The 16,206-nt window shown below is 47.3% G+C and overlaps 1 protein-coding gene across 1 annotated transcript in view; it reads left to right on the top strand.

Annotated features, from left to right (window-relative positions):
• The first annotated feature begins 281 nt into the window (after nt 1-281).
• Nucleotides 282-16,206, top strand: part of GYS2 (glycogen synthase 2) — a 498,387-nt gene continuing 482,462 nt past the window's right edge. The window contains exon 1 of the mRNA XM_069228538.1: nt 282-587. Coding sequence (XP_069084639.1) covers nt 467-587 — 121 coding nt within the window. The 5' untranslated portion in view covers nt 282-466. The remainder of the gene's footprint in view (nt 588-16,206) is intronic.

Raw genomic sequence — 16,206 nt, 5'->3', positions numbered from 1 at the left:
AACCTTGAATCGGATATAATATTTGAGATGAATGGTCGGGAATTGGTATGTTGTTTTCACTTAACCCCAACTTTATTTTTCTTCTGCTATGTTGCAGCTGATACCTTTAAAGGTCCCACTCCCAAAGGCCTGCTGGTTGTTGGCTCAGAGGCCGGTGACCCAACTCTCCCCGTCAGAGAGACACACAACTGGCAAAGACACACAAAGCCGGTGCCAGGCCAGCAGAACACCTGATCTGCTCTGTATCTCTCAACCTAGCAAGCTCCTTTGGATTTCATTAAGCCACTTTAGCGCTCGGTGTCAGACGGTTAAGTCTAATTAGCTTTGCGAGGTTTCTCTTCTCTCGCTGCTCTTCAAATGTGCGAGGGAGAGGGGGCAAGAGCAAACACTCGACCCAACGGCAGAGCTGGCTGACGAGAGCTTTGCCCGGTCTCGTTGACAGGTGCTGGGTAGGAAGTGAAGCAAAATGTCTCTCGTGCGCTCGCTCTCCGTGACCTCTCTGAATGGACTACCGCTATGGGAAGAAGACGACCTCCCCGTGGAAGAGTTGCTGCTCTTTGAAGTTGCGTGGGAAGTTACCAATAAAGGTTTGTGGAGAATTTTTATTGTCCATGATATTGTTTAAAGGTATAAATACAGAGCTCTTCTAGTTCATACGTCCATAGGTGAGTAAATCACCCAGCCCAGGTTTTTTCTTTGCATTCTGGGGCTTGTAGTCCTGCATTTATAATGTTAGCAACATAACTAGATCAGATACTCGTCTATGCGACTTGGTCTGGGAGAGATAAAGTGAGAGGGGCATATGGAAAGCCTTCAAACACCCTTAGTCCAAGACTGTCCAGTGCAGATCCTGATCCGTGCCAGATTGTCTGGACATCCACATAGGGCACTTTACATACAAGAAGGAGCCGTATTTGGTCTCTTTTTTCAAGACTGTGCGATTTATTCAGAGAAAGGCATAGGTAAGTCACGAGTATTTACTCACACCAACCGACAAAACGATCTGTGTAAACTGGTAATCTAAATAAAATACATTTCGTCAGTCTAGTAGTGTGATTCTGAGTATCTGTCAAGTGTCCTAACCGCATTACACTATATATACAGTCCCTGAATTAGAATCATACCACATTTTAAAATGGTAAGTCTTTAATAAATGTATCTCATTTTATTTACTTCGTTTTCAACATGTGTAAACCGTATAAACTTAATACAAGATTAAATTTGAAATAGAAGGAAAAGAATAACGGAATGCTACAACTCTGTATCTATGCAGCGGTGAATCAGTGTTAACTATGGTTTTCTACAAAGCACTACACGAGTAAATAAAAAGTGTTGTAACAAATCTACGCGTACCACCAAACCTAAAACTTGGGGCTGAAAACATGTTTGTTGACCTGAAAGTAAAACAAACAGAATCAAAGTAAATAGTTAATAAGGATCACGCATAACCACTGGAATGCTTTACAAAGTTAACAACCTGGTAAATGCATTTTTTTTACCGTGCTGCACTCACTGAAGTTCGATCGTTACACAAAAATAGGAGTGGGTCCGTGTGTCTGAAAGGTTAACTGCAAGTCCAGCAGATGGCAGCAGAATGCAAGGAAATACAAAGATGTAGATGTTTATAAACGATGCTGTGGACTAGTCAAAATCATAGTCACGAAGAACACGAATGACTTTTGCCAAGTAAACTAACCAATTGCTAATCTGGCCGTTTGTTTGAATTCATTCAGCCAACGTACATATAAAAACTGATACTGGAGGATAAAGGGACACATGTATTCGTCTCCGAAAAAGATTAATGAAAAAAACGTCTAGTTTTTTGCCAGCACTGCGAGTTTACATTGGAAGTTATCAGGAGTACAAAGGTGCATTTTTTGTTTGGACAGGAGAATAATGTGCACATGCTTCATGGAATTGATTTTGGCGTCTCTCGGACTAGATATGCACTTTGCACTGTGTTGACTACAAAATATCCCACACGCATAAAAAATAATGAAGGCTTTGTCCTTAGTTGCATTATGGGGTCGCAACAACAATTTACTTCAATATACCTTAGTATGCTTATTTTGCGTTGTACATGTTTAAGTAAATAATCGTTGAAATAACCCACATCCATATGTTAAAAACTAAGTCCCTAGTTTAGCCAGAAATGTATAACAATTGCCTACATCATGGCTAGATTAATCAAAAACAACAGAATAAACAAAATTATCCTCCTCATTGTCAATCAATCAATCAATCATTTCATTTGTAAAGCGCACTATGTACCCGTCAGGGTTTCGAGGCTCTGGGGGGGGGGTGGGTGAGCTGTTAGCGGTCGAAGAGCCAGGTCTTGAGGAGTCTCCTGAAGGTGAGGAGGTCCTGGGTCTGGCGTAGTGAGGTGGGGAGAGAGTTCCAGGTCTTGGCGGCGAGGAAGGAGAAGGATCTGCCGCCGGAGGTCTTGCGCTGGATCCTGGGGACAATGGCGAGGGCGAGATTGGCAGAGCGGAGTTGACGAGTGGGGGCGTAAAAGTTGAGTCTGGAGTTGAGGTAGGTAGGTCCGGTGTTGTGTAGAGCCTTGTGAGCGTGGGTGAGGAGTTTAAAGGTGATCCTCTTGTCCACGGGGAGCCAGTGGAGGTCCTTCAGGTGAGGGGAGATGTGACATCGGCGGGGTATGTCGAGGATCAGGCGGGCGGATGCATTTTGGATACGCTGGAGTCGTTTGATGTCTTTTGTTGGGATGCCTGTGTAGAGTGCGTTGCCGTAGTCAAGTCTGCTACTGACGAGGGCTTGGGTCACCGTCTTTCTGGTTCCTGTTGGGATCCACTTGAAAATTCTGCGGAGCATTCGAAGGGTGTTGAAGCAGGAAGAGGAGACAGCGCTGACCTGTTTGGACATGGTGAGGACGGAGTCCAGGATGAAGCCGAGGTTTCTTGCGTGGCTGGCTGGGGTGGGTGGGGGATCCGAAGTCGGTGGGCCACCAGGAGTCGTTCCAGGCCGAAGGGGTGCGCCCGAGGATGAGGACTTCCGTCTTGTCGGAGTTGAGCTTCAGGCGGTTGTCGTTCATCCACTCGGCGATGGCTTTTAGTCCCTCGTGGAGGTTGGTTTTGGCGGTGAGTGGGTCTTTGGTCAGGGAGAGGACGAGCTGGGTGTCGTCGGCGTAGGAGATGATGCTGAGGTGATGTTGGCGGGCCAGTTTAGCGAGGGGGGCCATGTAGACGTTGAACAACGTAGGGCTGAGGGAGGAGCCTTGGGGGACGCCGCAGATGAGGTTGGTGGCTTTGGAGCGGAAAGGGGAGAGTCGGACTCTCTGGGTTCTTTCGGAGAGGAAGGATGAGATCCAGTTGAGGGCTTTATCTTGGATGCCGGCTTCATGGAGGCGGGTCAGTAGGGTGCGGTGGCAGACTGTGTCAAAAGCGGCTGATAGGTCGAGGAGGATGAGGGCCGAGGTTTCGCCGTTGTCCATTTGAGTTCTGATGTCATCTGTGGCGGCGAGGAGTGCAGTCTCGGTGCTGTGGTTTCGTCTGAAACCGGATTGAGAGGGGTCTAGGATGGAGTTGTCTTCGAGGAAGTGGGCGAGCTGTGTGTTGATGATCTTCTCGATGACTTTTGCTGGAAAAGGGAGGAGAGAGATCGGTCGGAAGTTTTTGAGGTCGTTGGGGTCGGCCTTGGGTTTCTTGAGGAGGGGTTGGATTTCTGCGTGTTTCCAGCTGTCTGGGAAGGTGGCGGAGTTGAAGGAGAGGTTGATGATCTTGCGGAGTTTGGGGGCGATGATGGCGTTGGCTTTGTTGAACACGTGATGTGGGCATGGGTCCTTGGGGGAGCCTGAGTGGATGGTGTTCATGGTCGTTATTGTTTCGGTGTCGTCCACGTGGGTCCAGGCGGTGAGGCGGCAGGCGTCTGTGGAGATGTCAGGGGTGGGGTCTGGCGGTGGAGTGGCGTTGAAGCTGTCGTGGATGGCTGTGATTTTCTGGTGGAAGAAGGTGGAGAGGTCGTCGCAGAGTTTCTGGGAGGGCGGGATGTCGTTGAAGTTGGCGTTGGGGTTTGAGAGTTCCTTCACGATGCCGAAGAGTTTTTTGCAGTCGTGGGTGTTGTTGTTGATGCGTTCAGTGAAGTGGGCGCGCTTGGCGACTCGGATCCGTTGGTGATGTTCACGGTTGGCGTCTTTGAGGGAGGCGAGGTTGTCGGGTGTGCGCTCTAAGATCCACTTCTTCTTGAGCTTCTGGCAGAGGCTTTTGGAGGCGGTCAGTTCGTCTGTGAACCATGCTGGTTTTTTCTTTCCTTGGTTGGCGGTGGGTTTCTTGAGTGGGGCTAAGGTGTTGGCGCAGTCGAGGATCCATTGATGGAGGTTGATGGCGGCAGTGCTCGGGTCGGTTGAGTCGGGTGGTGGGTTTTTGACGAGGGTGCTGGTTAGTTGGTCTTGGGTGATTTTTCCCCAGCGGCGGTGAGGAGGTAGAGGGATGCAGTGGTGTTCGGTGATTTTCGTATAAGAAAAGTGGACGCAGTGATGGTCGGTCCAGTGGAGTTCGGAGGTGTGGCTGAAAGAGATGTGGTTGCTTGAGGTGAAGAGGGGGTCAAGAGTGTGTCCGGCGATGTGGGTGGGAGTGTTGACCAGTTGACGGAGTCCGAGGTTGAGGAGGTTGGAGGTCAGTGATGCGGTGTTGACGTCGTTGTTATTTTCCAGATGGTAGTTTAGATCTCCCAGGAGGATGTAGTCTGGGGAGGCGAGGGCGTGGGTGCTCGCGAGGTCGGCGACGGTGTTGCTGAAGGGGGCTCTTGGTCCTGGAGGGCGGTATATGAGGGTTCCTCTGAGGGTTGTGTTGGGGTCCGTGTGGATCTGGAAGTGGAGGTGTTCGGCTGTCTTGAGGGTGTCGTCCGTGTGGGTGTGGATTTTGAGGGTAGATTTGTGGGCGATGGCTATTCCGCTGCCGATTCCGTTGGTTCGATCTCTTCTGGTGATTTTGTATCCCTCCGGTATGGCGATTGCGATGTACGGGGCCGAGGAGTCGTTCCACCAGGTTTCGGTCAGGAAGGCCACGTCAGGGGCGGTGGTGTCGAGTAAGTCCCAGAGTTCGATGGCGTGTTTTCGTGCGGAGCGTGTGTTGATGAGGATGCAGTTCAGGTGGTTGGTGTTGGAAGTTCTTGTTGTTGGCTTCGCCGTTCTGTCGCAGGAGAAGTTGCAGGTGCGGCAGGAGAAAGGTCCTTTTGTGTGCTTCGGGGTTGCAAGGAAGCACTCTGCGGAGGGGCCGGGGTTGAGTGCGCGGAGTTCGTTGGTTGAGTAGCAGACGCAGGGGATGCGGGGGGCGCGAGGACCAGGGGGGGTGGCGCTGGGCGCGGTCCAGGCGCGGACGGGCGCAGACGGGCTTGCCTCTGGCGCGCCTCCGGCGCCCCAGCGGCGCGGACATGCCGCGCCAGCCATTAAGAAGGGAGGGGGGAGAGGGGAGGGAGGAGCAGCTGGGAGGCGGGAGGCGGGAGGGAGCGGCGAATAGGGGTGCGAGGGGGGCGGGGCCGCAGGGAGGCAGCGGCAGGGATCGGAGAGCAGGGGGTGCGCACAAGGGGCAAAAGGCACAAAAAATCGAGCGAAATTAAAGGCAGTCACAATATGAAAACACACAGTATGAAATACAGTAATGGCACAGTACATGATCGGGGAAACAACAATCAGAGGGGCACAACGGGGGCAGAAGCGGCGGAGGCGAGGCGCAGAAAATGAGAAAAACAACTTACAGGACGGCGGAAAGCGGCACACGGGTCAAGTGAAGCTAGTCAGAGCCCACTAGACCCCAGGGATGAGGCGCAGGAGGATGCCTGCGGGTGGAGGAGGGCCTCGAACACGCAAACAGCAGCGTGGTCGGGGGACAGAGGCAGGAGGCAGCAGGTTGGTGCTGCGGTCGTGGGGGGCGAGCTCAGGACCTGAAACAGGTCAGAGGTCGCTCACTCGCGACGCGCCGCGCCAGCCATTAAGAAGGGAGGGGGGAGGGAGGAGCAGCTGGGAGGCGGGAGGTGGGAGGGAGCGGCGAATGGGGGCGCGAGGGGGGCGGGCCGCAGGGAGGCAGCGGCAGGGATCGGAGAGCAGGGGGAGCGCACAAGGGGCAAAAGGCACAAAAAATCGAGCGAAATTAAAGGCAGTCACAATATGAAAACACTCAGTATGAAATACAGTAATGGCACAGTACACGATCGGGGAAACAGCAATCAGAGGGGCACAACGGGGGCAGAAGCGCCGGAGGCGAGGCGCAGAAAAATGGAAAAACAACTTACAGGACGGCGGAAAGCGGCACACGGGTCAAGTGAAGCTAGTCAGAGCCCACTAGACCCCAGGGATGAGGCGCAGGAGGATGCCTGCGGGTGGAGGAGGGCCTCGAACACGCAAACAGCAGCGTGGTCGGGGGACAGAGGCAGGAGGCAGCAGGTTGGTGCTGCGGTCGTGGGGGGCGAGCTCAGGACCTGAAATTGTGGCAAAAGTACTGGATTCACTAGTGTATATTGGTAGCGTGCCAGCAAACTGGTTAATTCTTCAGGCAAGGGACCTGTTTAAGAGAGGAATATATATATATATATATGTACATATATATATATATATATTTCTGTTAATTGTACTCTTCACTTTCTGTGTAACTCGACGCCACATCACCACCAATACACCGCTACCAATGATTATACAACCAAACCCACTCTAGCTGGGCACCTCCATTCTTACGTGTTCAATGATTTTGGAATCCAGAAAACAATCTACCACTCCGTCAGCCGTACACGACTAGACATGTAAGGAAACATGCTGAAAATATACAGTTGTACAATAGTGCTTGTACGTTTTATGATGGTGCATGTGGACACTGGGACAAACTCAAAACAATAATTGGTCTCGCTTGTGAGACTTGTTAGCTTTGCCAATGCTTTTTCTGCCTTAGATGGATGCCAGGGCTACTCATGCACCATGGTAATCTATGCTATTTCTTAAAGTTTATGAGCAAGTATTCTAAGGCGGCCAGCGTGGGTGCCCATACTTGTGCATACGCAGATGCAATATTGAAATTAATTTTCTTAATATTTTTTTTTAAAGGTTTATCAAAACCTGATCAGTGCGGTAGGAGGAAGCAGTTGCTCGGGGACACTAATTGTAAAATAAAAATAATGGGGGGCGAGATGCAAGAAAAGAGGTGGCACATGTAGAGCAAGGACTGTGAGAGAGACAGAAAATCTTCCTTATTAATTTCTGTGCACGTTCCTCACGTCAGAAATGGAAATAAAAAACGTAGCCATTACCCACTAACATATAGTGACGCTGAACTGCTTCTTAGAGGGGGAAAATGCAAGAACAGCAAGGAAACCACCTGAGCAGAACAATCGAACTGTGGTAGACAAGAAAGTCATCAAATCATGAGCAAGGGCCTCAGTTTTAAGTTTATATTTGAAACAATAGGCCTGATGCCAACCGCTAAAGCTGACTAAGCGAGGAATGCAGGAGACGCTTGTTTCAAAGGACTGTTGTAGGTTTGTCTAGGGTATGGGCCAAACATGTGATGCGTCCCCATTTTTTCCAGGACCTCCCTGCTGAAGCTTCATCTTTCCGTCTGCCTCCCTGTTCCATCTACAAATGCCCTCTCCCCAATATACAAACTGTTATTATGGTGTACTATAAAACAACTAGGACGGACTGCCCAACCTCTATGGAAATCTCTCTTTTATTTGATAGCATCTATTTCAATATTCCCAAGTGCAATACCTTTGCTGGCAAAAATATAATCTATTGATATATTTGCTGCTTTTATCTTTTTAGGTAATCAATAGTATCATTTTGGTTACAACAAGCACTGGCCTCCAGAGCCACAGATGTCCCCACAATCTGCGTAACTACACCTCAGTTCTCTGGGGATCCTCACAAATTATGAGAATTACTTGATGCCCTAAATGATTATTTTGCGTTTTGACCTTCGCAATTTGCTCAAGATAAGACTAAGGTGGGATACCTGATCAGTGCCTTGTCTGGCCTGGCCTTAGCTTGGGTGACTCCGTTGGTAGCCACAAACGATTCCCGGTTATCTACCTACACAGCCTTTATTGATGCCTTTAAGTAAATGTTTGAACGTCCTGGACTTGAGTCTTCTGCAGAAGAAGCCTTATGTGACATCCAGCAGGGTAACCAGGACATCTTACAATATATCACACGTTTAGGCAATTGGCAGCTGAAACCACTTGAGAACGCACCCTTGTTACCCTTTTTCGGAGGGCTCTTCGGGATGAAATAAAGAGACAAATTAGTGCACTCCTCTAGAGTGGAAGATATGAAAGGTTTAATGGACTTATCACTATCCATAGAATATCATCTTCGTGAACATAGGTTGGAGAAGAGAACGATTTGTGTACCACCACTGCCAGGAACAACTCATACAATCACTTATAGTCCCGAAGAAAGTAGATCCAAATCTAGAGGGACTACCGAGGAGGAACCTATGCAAATCGACACAGCTCGTGGCCCCCTAACTGTTCGTGAACGTGAAACCAGACTACGGAAAGGACTGTGCCTTTATTGTGGTGGTTCTGGCCACTTGATTCATACATACCCGACTCGTCTTCGGGAAACGCCAACTCCCGTCCTCTGTAAGAAGAGAGGGGATGTGATGTTCTGAGATACCTTCTATTTGCTCTTCCAAAGAAGAAAGAAGAAATAACAGCCCTCTTTCTTTTGCCTATTACACTGCAGTTACCTGACAGCTGGGAAGAAAGAGCCTTAGCATTGTTGGACTGTGGAGCCAGTGGAATATACCTTGATGAGGCATGGGCTAAGGAAAAGAAAATCCCTTGTGTTGGACCTGGCTTTTTGACAGGGTCATCCCCAAACTTTTTGCCTCATTCCTCCTATTTTTTCTGACCTGTTGTTGTTGGCTATTGAACTCTGGGCACTTTACCACTGCTAACCAGTGCTAACGTGCATATTCTCTCTGTGTAAATTGTACTATTGATTGGTTTATCCATGATTGGCTATTTAACTTACTTGTAAGTCCCTAGTAGAGTGCACTATATGTGCCTAGGGCCTGTAGAGTAAATGCTACTAGTGGGCCTGCAGCACTGGTTGTGCCACCCACTTCAGTAGCCCCTTAACCTTGTCTCAGGCCTGCCATTGCAAGGCCTGTGTGTGCAGTTTCACTGCCACTTCGACTTGCCATTTAAAAGTAGTTGCCAAGCCTAAAACTCCCCTTTTTCTACATATGTCACCCCTAATGTGTGCCCTAGGTAACCCCTAGAGCAGGGTGCTGTGTGGGTAAAAGGCAGGACATGTACCTGTGTAGTTTATATGTCCTGGTAGTGTAAAACTCCTAAATTCGTTTTTACACTACTGTGAGGCCTGCTCCCTTCATAGGCTAACATTGGGGCTGCCCTCATACATTGTTGAAGTGGCAGCTGCTGATATGAAAGGAGCAGGAAAGTCATATTTAGTATGACCAGAATGGTAATACAAAATCCTGCTGACTGGTGAAGTCGGATTTAATATTACTATTCTAGAAATGCCACTTTTAGAAAGTGAGCATTTCTTTGCACTTAAATCTTTCTGTGCCTTTCAATCCACGTCTGGCTAGGTTTAGTTGACAGCTCCTTGTGCATTCACTCAGACACACCCCAAACACAGGGTACTCCGCCTCACTTGCATACATCTGCATTTTGAATGGGTCTTCCTGGGCTGGGAGAGTGGAGGGCCTGCCCTCACACAAATGGCTGCCACACCCCCTACTGGGACCCTGGCAGACAGGATTGAACTGAAAGGGGACTTGGTGCATTTCTTAGACACTCTTTGAAGTCACCCCCACTTCAAAGGCACAATTTAGTATAAAACAGGGCCTCTGCCCTACCTCATCAGACACTTGCTGGAGAAGAAACCTGAACCAGAAACTACATCCTGCCAAGAAGAACTGCCTGGTTGCTCAAAGGACTCACCTGTCTGCTTCCTACAAAGCACTGCTGCCTTGCTGTTGGCCTGCTGCCTTGCTGAACTCTTGTCTGGATGTAAAAGTGCTCTCCAAGGGCTTGGATAGAGTTTGCCTCCTGTTCCCTTAAGTCTCAGGACCAAAAAGACTTCTCTTTTTTATCTGGACTCTTCGTGCGCCGAAAATTTAGACGCACAGCTTGCTCCGCGGCGAGAAAATCGCCGCACACCGACGCTGATCGACGCGACACCTTCGGGGCGACCGGAATTTCGACGCACGGCCTCGCAAGGACAACGCCACCCGACTTCCAGAGGGGAAATTGACGCGACGCCTGCCGTGAGAACGAAACTTTGACGCACAGCCTTGCGGAAAGACGCGCAGCCGGAAAACAAGCAGAAGAATCCACGCACAGACCCCGGGACATCTGGTAATCCTGCGACCCACAGAAAGAGACTGTCCGCACGCCGGAAAACGACGCACGACTTCCCCGCGTGAAAAATAGCGACGCAAGTCCGTGTGTGCAGGGGAGAAATCGACGCACACACCATTTTTCCACGTATCTCTTCATCTGCAGCCCTTTGCAGAGATTTTACACTTTAAACCAGAGTACTTTGTGCTTGAAAGAGACTTTGTTTGCTTTTTAAAGACTTAAGACACTTTATATCACTTTTTTGTGATATCTTTACAAATTCTTATTGCATCTTTGATCGTTTTGACCTGCAAATACCCAGATAAATATTATATATTTTTCTAAACACTGTGTGGTGTATTTTTGTGGTGCTATATTATGTTATTTTATGATTTATTGCACAAATGCTTTACACATTGCCTTCTAAGTTAAGCCTGACTGCTCGTGCCAAGCTACAAGAGGGTGGGCACAGGCTAATTTTGGATTGTGTGTGACTTACCATGACTAGAGTGAGGGTTCTTGCTTGGACAGAGGGTAACCTGACTGCCAACGAAAAACCCCATTTCTAACACCTTGGATACCTAAAAACATACCAGAACAGGTTCATACAGTTGATGGATCCCTTCTAGCTTCAGGTCCTAAAATCATGTAATAATTCTAGGTATATCTTGGCTGACACGACACAATCCCTATATCAATCTAGAAACTTACTGGTCACCAAAGAGCATGTCTTTGACACAAAAGGAAGTGGGTTGTTCCATCAACTCTATACAATGGGTACCCAGTCATTACCTGGAATATGCAGACGTGTTTCAGAAACCTGAAAGACCAGTGCTGCCACCACATAGAGAATATGATTGTGTTATTCCCTTGGAAATGGTACCGTAGTACCCTTTGGGAGAATGTACTCACCTACTGAGCCTGAAAAAAAAATACTCAAGGAATATCTGGATGAAAACTTGCAGAGCGGGTTGATTACTCCTTCTTCTTCACCCCCTGGGGCTCCTCTCTTTTTCGTGCCAAAGAAGACGATGGATCTACCCCCCTGGATAGACTTTTGCGGGCTAAATAAGATCACCATAAAGGATCGGTATCCCCTGCCCCTCATAAAATATATTCTAGAAGTTGTGAGAGGAGCAAATAAATTTACTAAGTTGGATCTTAGAGGAGCCTACCATCTTCTACGAATAAAAGAAGGTGATGAGTGGAAGACTGCCTTTCGAATCCCTTTTGGCCATTATGAATATCGTGTAATGCCTATTGGCCTAACCAACGCCCCATCTATTTTCCAAAGGTTTATGGACTCAGTGTTTTCTGACCTTTTAAACCAAACAGTTGTTATATACCTAGATGATATCGTAATATATTCCATTCATCCAGAACTTCATACTACGCATGTAATTCAAGTCCTAGAAAGACTCCGGCAACACCAACTATACTGCAAACCAGAGAAATGTGAATTTGATAAATCCGAGGTGAAATGCTTGTGGTATCATCTCAAACAAAGTGGCCAGCTCCTTCTTCTATAAAAGAAACCCAATATATTTTGGGATTGGACAGTTTTTATCGTCAATTCATAGTGGATTTTGCCAAGCTAACTAGTCATTTTACACAAACTCTTAAGAAAGAGAGTGTACAAAATGGCTTCTGTTGGACAGAGGATGCAGAAACAGCATTTCAAGGCTTAAAGCGTGCCTTCATGCAAGCTCCAGTTTTACGGCACCCTGATACCACGGAGAAATTTACAGTTATCACTGATGCTTCAGAGAGAGCAATAGGGGCCTCATTACTACAAAAACAAATCGATGATGGATTAGAACATCCAGTTCTTTACCTGCCCCATGTATTATCTTATTCAGAACGTAATTACTCTGTTTTGGAACGAGAACTGCTTGCCTTAAAAACAGCCTGCAACGAATGAAGACAATTCCTCATGGGTACAAGAGAAACCTTTGAAGTTAGAACAGATCATCGAAACTTACAGTGTCTACGTAATTTTCAATGCCAAAACAGTTGTCAAGCCCGATGGGCCTTCTTCTTTAGTCAATTTGACGTCTACATAACTTACATCCCTTGTTCTCAGAATATTTTGGCAGACGCCATGTCACAACATTAACCTGAAAGCATCAATCCTCCTACACAAAACATAATTGAACTGGATAGAATCATTGGAATAGTGCAATCCTTCCTTGATAAAGTGAAATCTGAGTACGTATCCCTCTCTAGAGTTGAAGTGAATAACTTACATCCACATCTACATAAAGTTAAGGGATAATACTATCATAAGGATGCATTGTTCCTCCCAACAGAAATGGTTCAAACAAAAGCACTACAGATGTGTCATCTTTCTCCCATTGCCAGACATCACAGTATTAAAGCCAATCAATAACTACTCCTCTGCTCTTTTTGGTGGTCTACAATAAAAAAAGACACTTTTTAGCTATGCGGCTTCTTGTCCCATATGTGCACAAACCAAGATACCTCATACCAAACCAGCAGGACTGCGTCAGCCCTTACCCGTTCCACCAGTTCCTTGGCATACTGTGCCTACCGATTTCATGTGTTCCTTGCCTTCCTCAGCAGGAAATCAAGTAATAATGCTTATAGTCTATTCATTTACAAAAATGGCTCATTTTACTGCATTAAAGAAGCTACTCACTGCTAAAGAATTGAGTCAACACCTTATACAGGACATCTTTCGCCTTCATGGTCTACCTCAAGTCATTATCTCTGGCCGTGACCCCCAATATATTTCATGCTTTTGGAAGCATTTTTGCAAAACACTGCACATAGATGTGGCCTTGTCATCCAGTTTTCATCCACAAACTAATGGTAAAATGGAATCCCTAAACCAAGGGCTTGAACAATATTTACGCTGTTTTTGCAATATCACACGGAGTAACTGGTCTATGTACTTACCACTAGCTGAAATCTCGTATAGCATTGAAGGTCACTCCTTTTTTTTTCCTCTTATGGTTTTCATCCTAAATCCTTTCCTTTTGCTATCCAGGAATCATCTACACTCCCTGCTATCACATCGTTTGCTCAACAACTTCGAAGAATTCAACGTATTATACATTCCAATTTTCTAGCCACCAAACAACGTATGAAGAAGATTGCAGATTAGAGACGATGTGAAGCACTGTCTTATCGTGTCAGAGACAAGGTTTGGCTTTCCTCCAAATTTCTACCTCTCCGTCTGTCCCAAAATAAATTCAAACCCCGTTACTATGGACCATTCCTGATCCTTCATGAAATAAATTCAGTGTGCTTCCGTCTTCGTTTACCTCGAACTTGAAAGATACATCCTTTGTTTCATGTATCTCAGTTGAAGCCCTTGGTGCCCTATCCTTTTCACAGACAGTTCTCCTGTCCCTCTCCTCTGTTGGTTGATGATGTGCCCAAATACGAGGTTCAGGAAATTTGTGACTCTCGGATTTTCCAAAAATGTCTCCAGTTTCTCATTCATTGGAAGGACTGTCCTCTTAGCGAATGTTCTTGGGAAGACTCCTCTTCTGTTCACACTCCTCTCTTGGTCCGTCGCTTTTTCCATCTCTTTCCGGACAAACACGGGGCTTCAGGGGAACCTACTGTCACACTGCGGGCTCCCACAACATCTTCCGACCGGGCCACGGTGTGGTCGGCGGTCCCTTTTGTTGGTCATTGGGCTTGCCTTTTTCCTCAGCCACAGTATGAATTGTTGCTGGTGGACGGGTCTGAGGCCCAGGGTTGGGTCTCAGGCCTCGCCGCGTTCAATGCGCGCATGAGCAATCACCGCAGGTTGTCCGCGCCCTCGGCCCTTCACTTACCTGGTGCCCTGATCTAGGGCTCTTCCTTTGTTCTTCTTCTTCTTTTCGTGCGGGCCATATTCTTTCCTTCCCAGAGTTCAGTTCTCGCCTGCCTTGCATGATCAGTTTCCTTTCCTATTATGGTGCTTTTTCTGCTTTGTCCTATAGCGCTTTTCCCAATCTAAGATGACGTTCTTACTTCTTCCTGCATGTCACTTCCTTCTGAGTGGTATATAAGGGGCCAGATTCTTGTTCTCTTTGTGTTGCAACACTTCCCTTGGTGGTGATAACACTCTGGCTTGTGATTTCTCGGATTCCAGTCCTGTTTTTTCCAGCTTCACCCTGTTGTTCTTTTACTGGCCTGGAAGTCCTGATATTCTGATGTGTCCTTTTTCTGTTCCAGGAAGTTCCTGTCAAAGAGGATTTTTCCTTTTGGGGTTATTCCTCTGGGACTCCTTCTGGAGGGCATGGACTGCAGTGGCGTACCCTTGTCAGCAACACTGTGGCTACGGGAAGGGGTTGCCCTTACCTCGGCCAGAGCAGAACCCACAAGAACCGAGGTCGCACTCCAGGTTCATCTGACCAGGGCAGTAAGCGGAAGGCAGATCGTGACACATCCTTCCTGAGCTTTGAAGAATAGCCTTAGGGCTATTCCCATCCTTTTCATGACTTCTAAGGGCTGTCTGCCTTGTCATTGACAAATGCAGCCCACACATGCCCTTTTTTACACAGTTTGGAGCCAAATCCAACAAAGGGGGATGGTTAAACAAAGGAGGCATCCCCCACCAACAGGCTGGCACCAGGTATAAGAATAGCACCTTCAGACATTCTCATCGGAACACTCCTGGACCTGTGGAAGATTCAGAAGGAACTCTGCCCCATCTGTCTGAAGAAGGAAGATTGGACTTGCTTGCCTTGAACGCTGGCTCCTCAGAATTGATTCCAAGGTTCAGTTGGCTGACCTCCTGTTTGAGTTACAGGGACACAACAAGCTTCCATAGGCCTCACTGCAATACCCAGCCAACCAGCACCAAATGGACCTGCCTGAGCCCTGCTGCTGGCCTCTGCTGGAGTCTTGATCCTCGAGAGGTGCACCCAAGTTTCTTGACCGTTGGCTGTGAGCAGAGTGTACTCATCCTACTTTCAAACCAAGTGAAAGGTGAAAATTCTGAAGTTATGGGCTCCTCAGGACTGCAAACGGACTCTTCATGCCAAGAAGTGACCGTATGTGAGGCCTACCAATGTGAAGCTCCATCGCTGACCCGCTCTTCTCGTCAGCAGTGGCTGTCCGTAACAGCAACAACCACTGCATTTCCCATCAACACGAAGCTCTAGCACCCACCTGCTCTTCGCTTCTAACAGTGACCTCCCATATCAATGACCAGCATGGAGTTCCAGCCGTGACCTGCCCCTCGCAACAACCTTGGCCTTCTTACAGTCCCCACGAATGAAAAACTCCAACTGTGGCTCCTCACATGGACTTAGACTCTGAGAAGGTAAAATTCCTTCCTAGGATAAACATAGTCCGAATATCTGACCCGCAGTCCATCATGGTCAGCCGGTACTTGTGATTTTGACCAGGTCCAGCATGACCAAATGTCCATAAGTGCACTTTGTGCTTTTTGGCTCTATTTTCACCTAACATTTTTTTAAACTCATAACTCCTGTTCTATAGATTGGATTTTTATTGTTTTGGTGTCATTTTATTTATTAAAACTGACTCTATTTGTCTTAATTATTATTATTATTTTTCATCTTGTATTTTCACTTTATTGCTGTTTGAGTACTGCAAAAATACTTTACGCATTGCCTCTAAGTTAAGACTGACTGCTTTTGGGCTAATCTAGGGTTAAGCCCTGGTTTATTTAGTTACTTTTGTAGTTCGCTCTGCCAAGGATTGTAGTTGTTACGTGAATAGGGCTCTTACTCCCCCTCAAATAATAACCCAATATTAATACTCTGAATATTTTACATTGAGTTTAGTGACATAAACGTTAATACAGCCAATATTTGTTAGGGTAAAAGTTTACAAATCCTCTGCTTTGATCTGAGACTTTTCTATATGATCAGGCTTCTTCCCATGCAGCAGCACAAGATTGTTTAA

This window comes from Pleurodeles waltl, chromosome 4_1 (genome assembly GCF_031143425.1).
Source record: "Pleurodeles waltl isolate 20211129_DDA chromosome 4_1, aPleWal1.hap1.20221129, whole genome shotgun sequence".
In the NCBI taxonomy this organism is placed as follows: Eukaryota; Metazoa; Chordata; class Amphibia; order Caudata; family Salamandridae; genus Pleurodeles; species Pleurodeles waltl.
The sequence above is the reverse complement of the archived record's forward strand: the minus strand, read 5'-3'. Positions and strand labels throughout refer to the sequence as shown.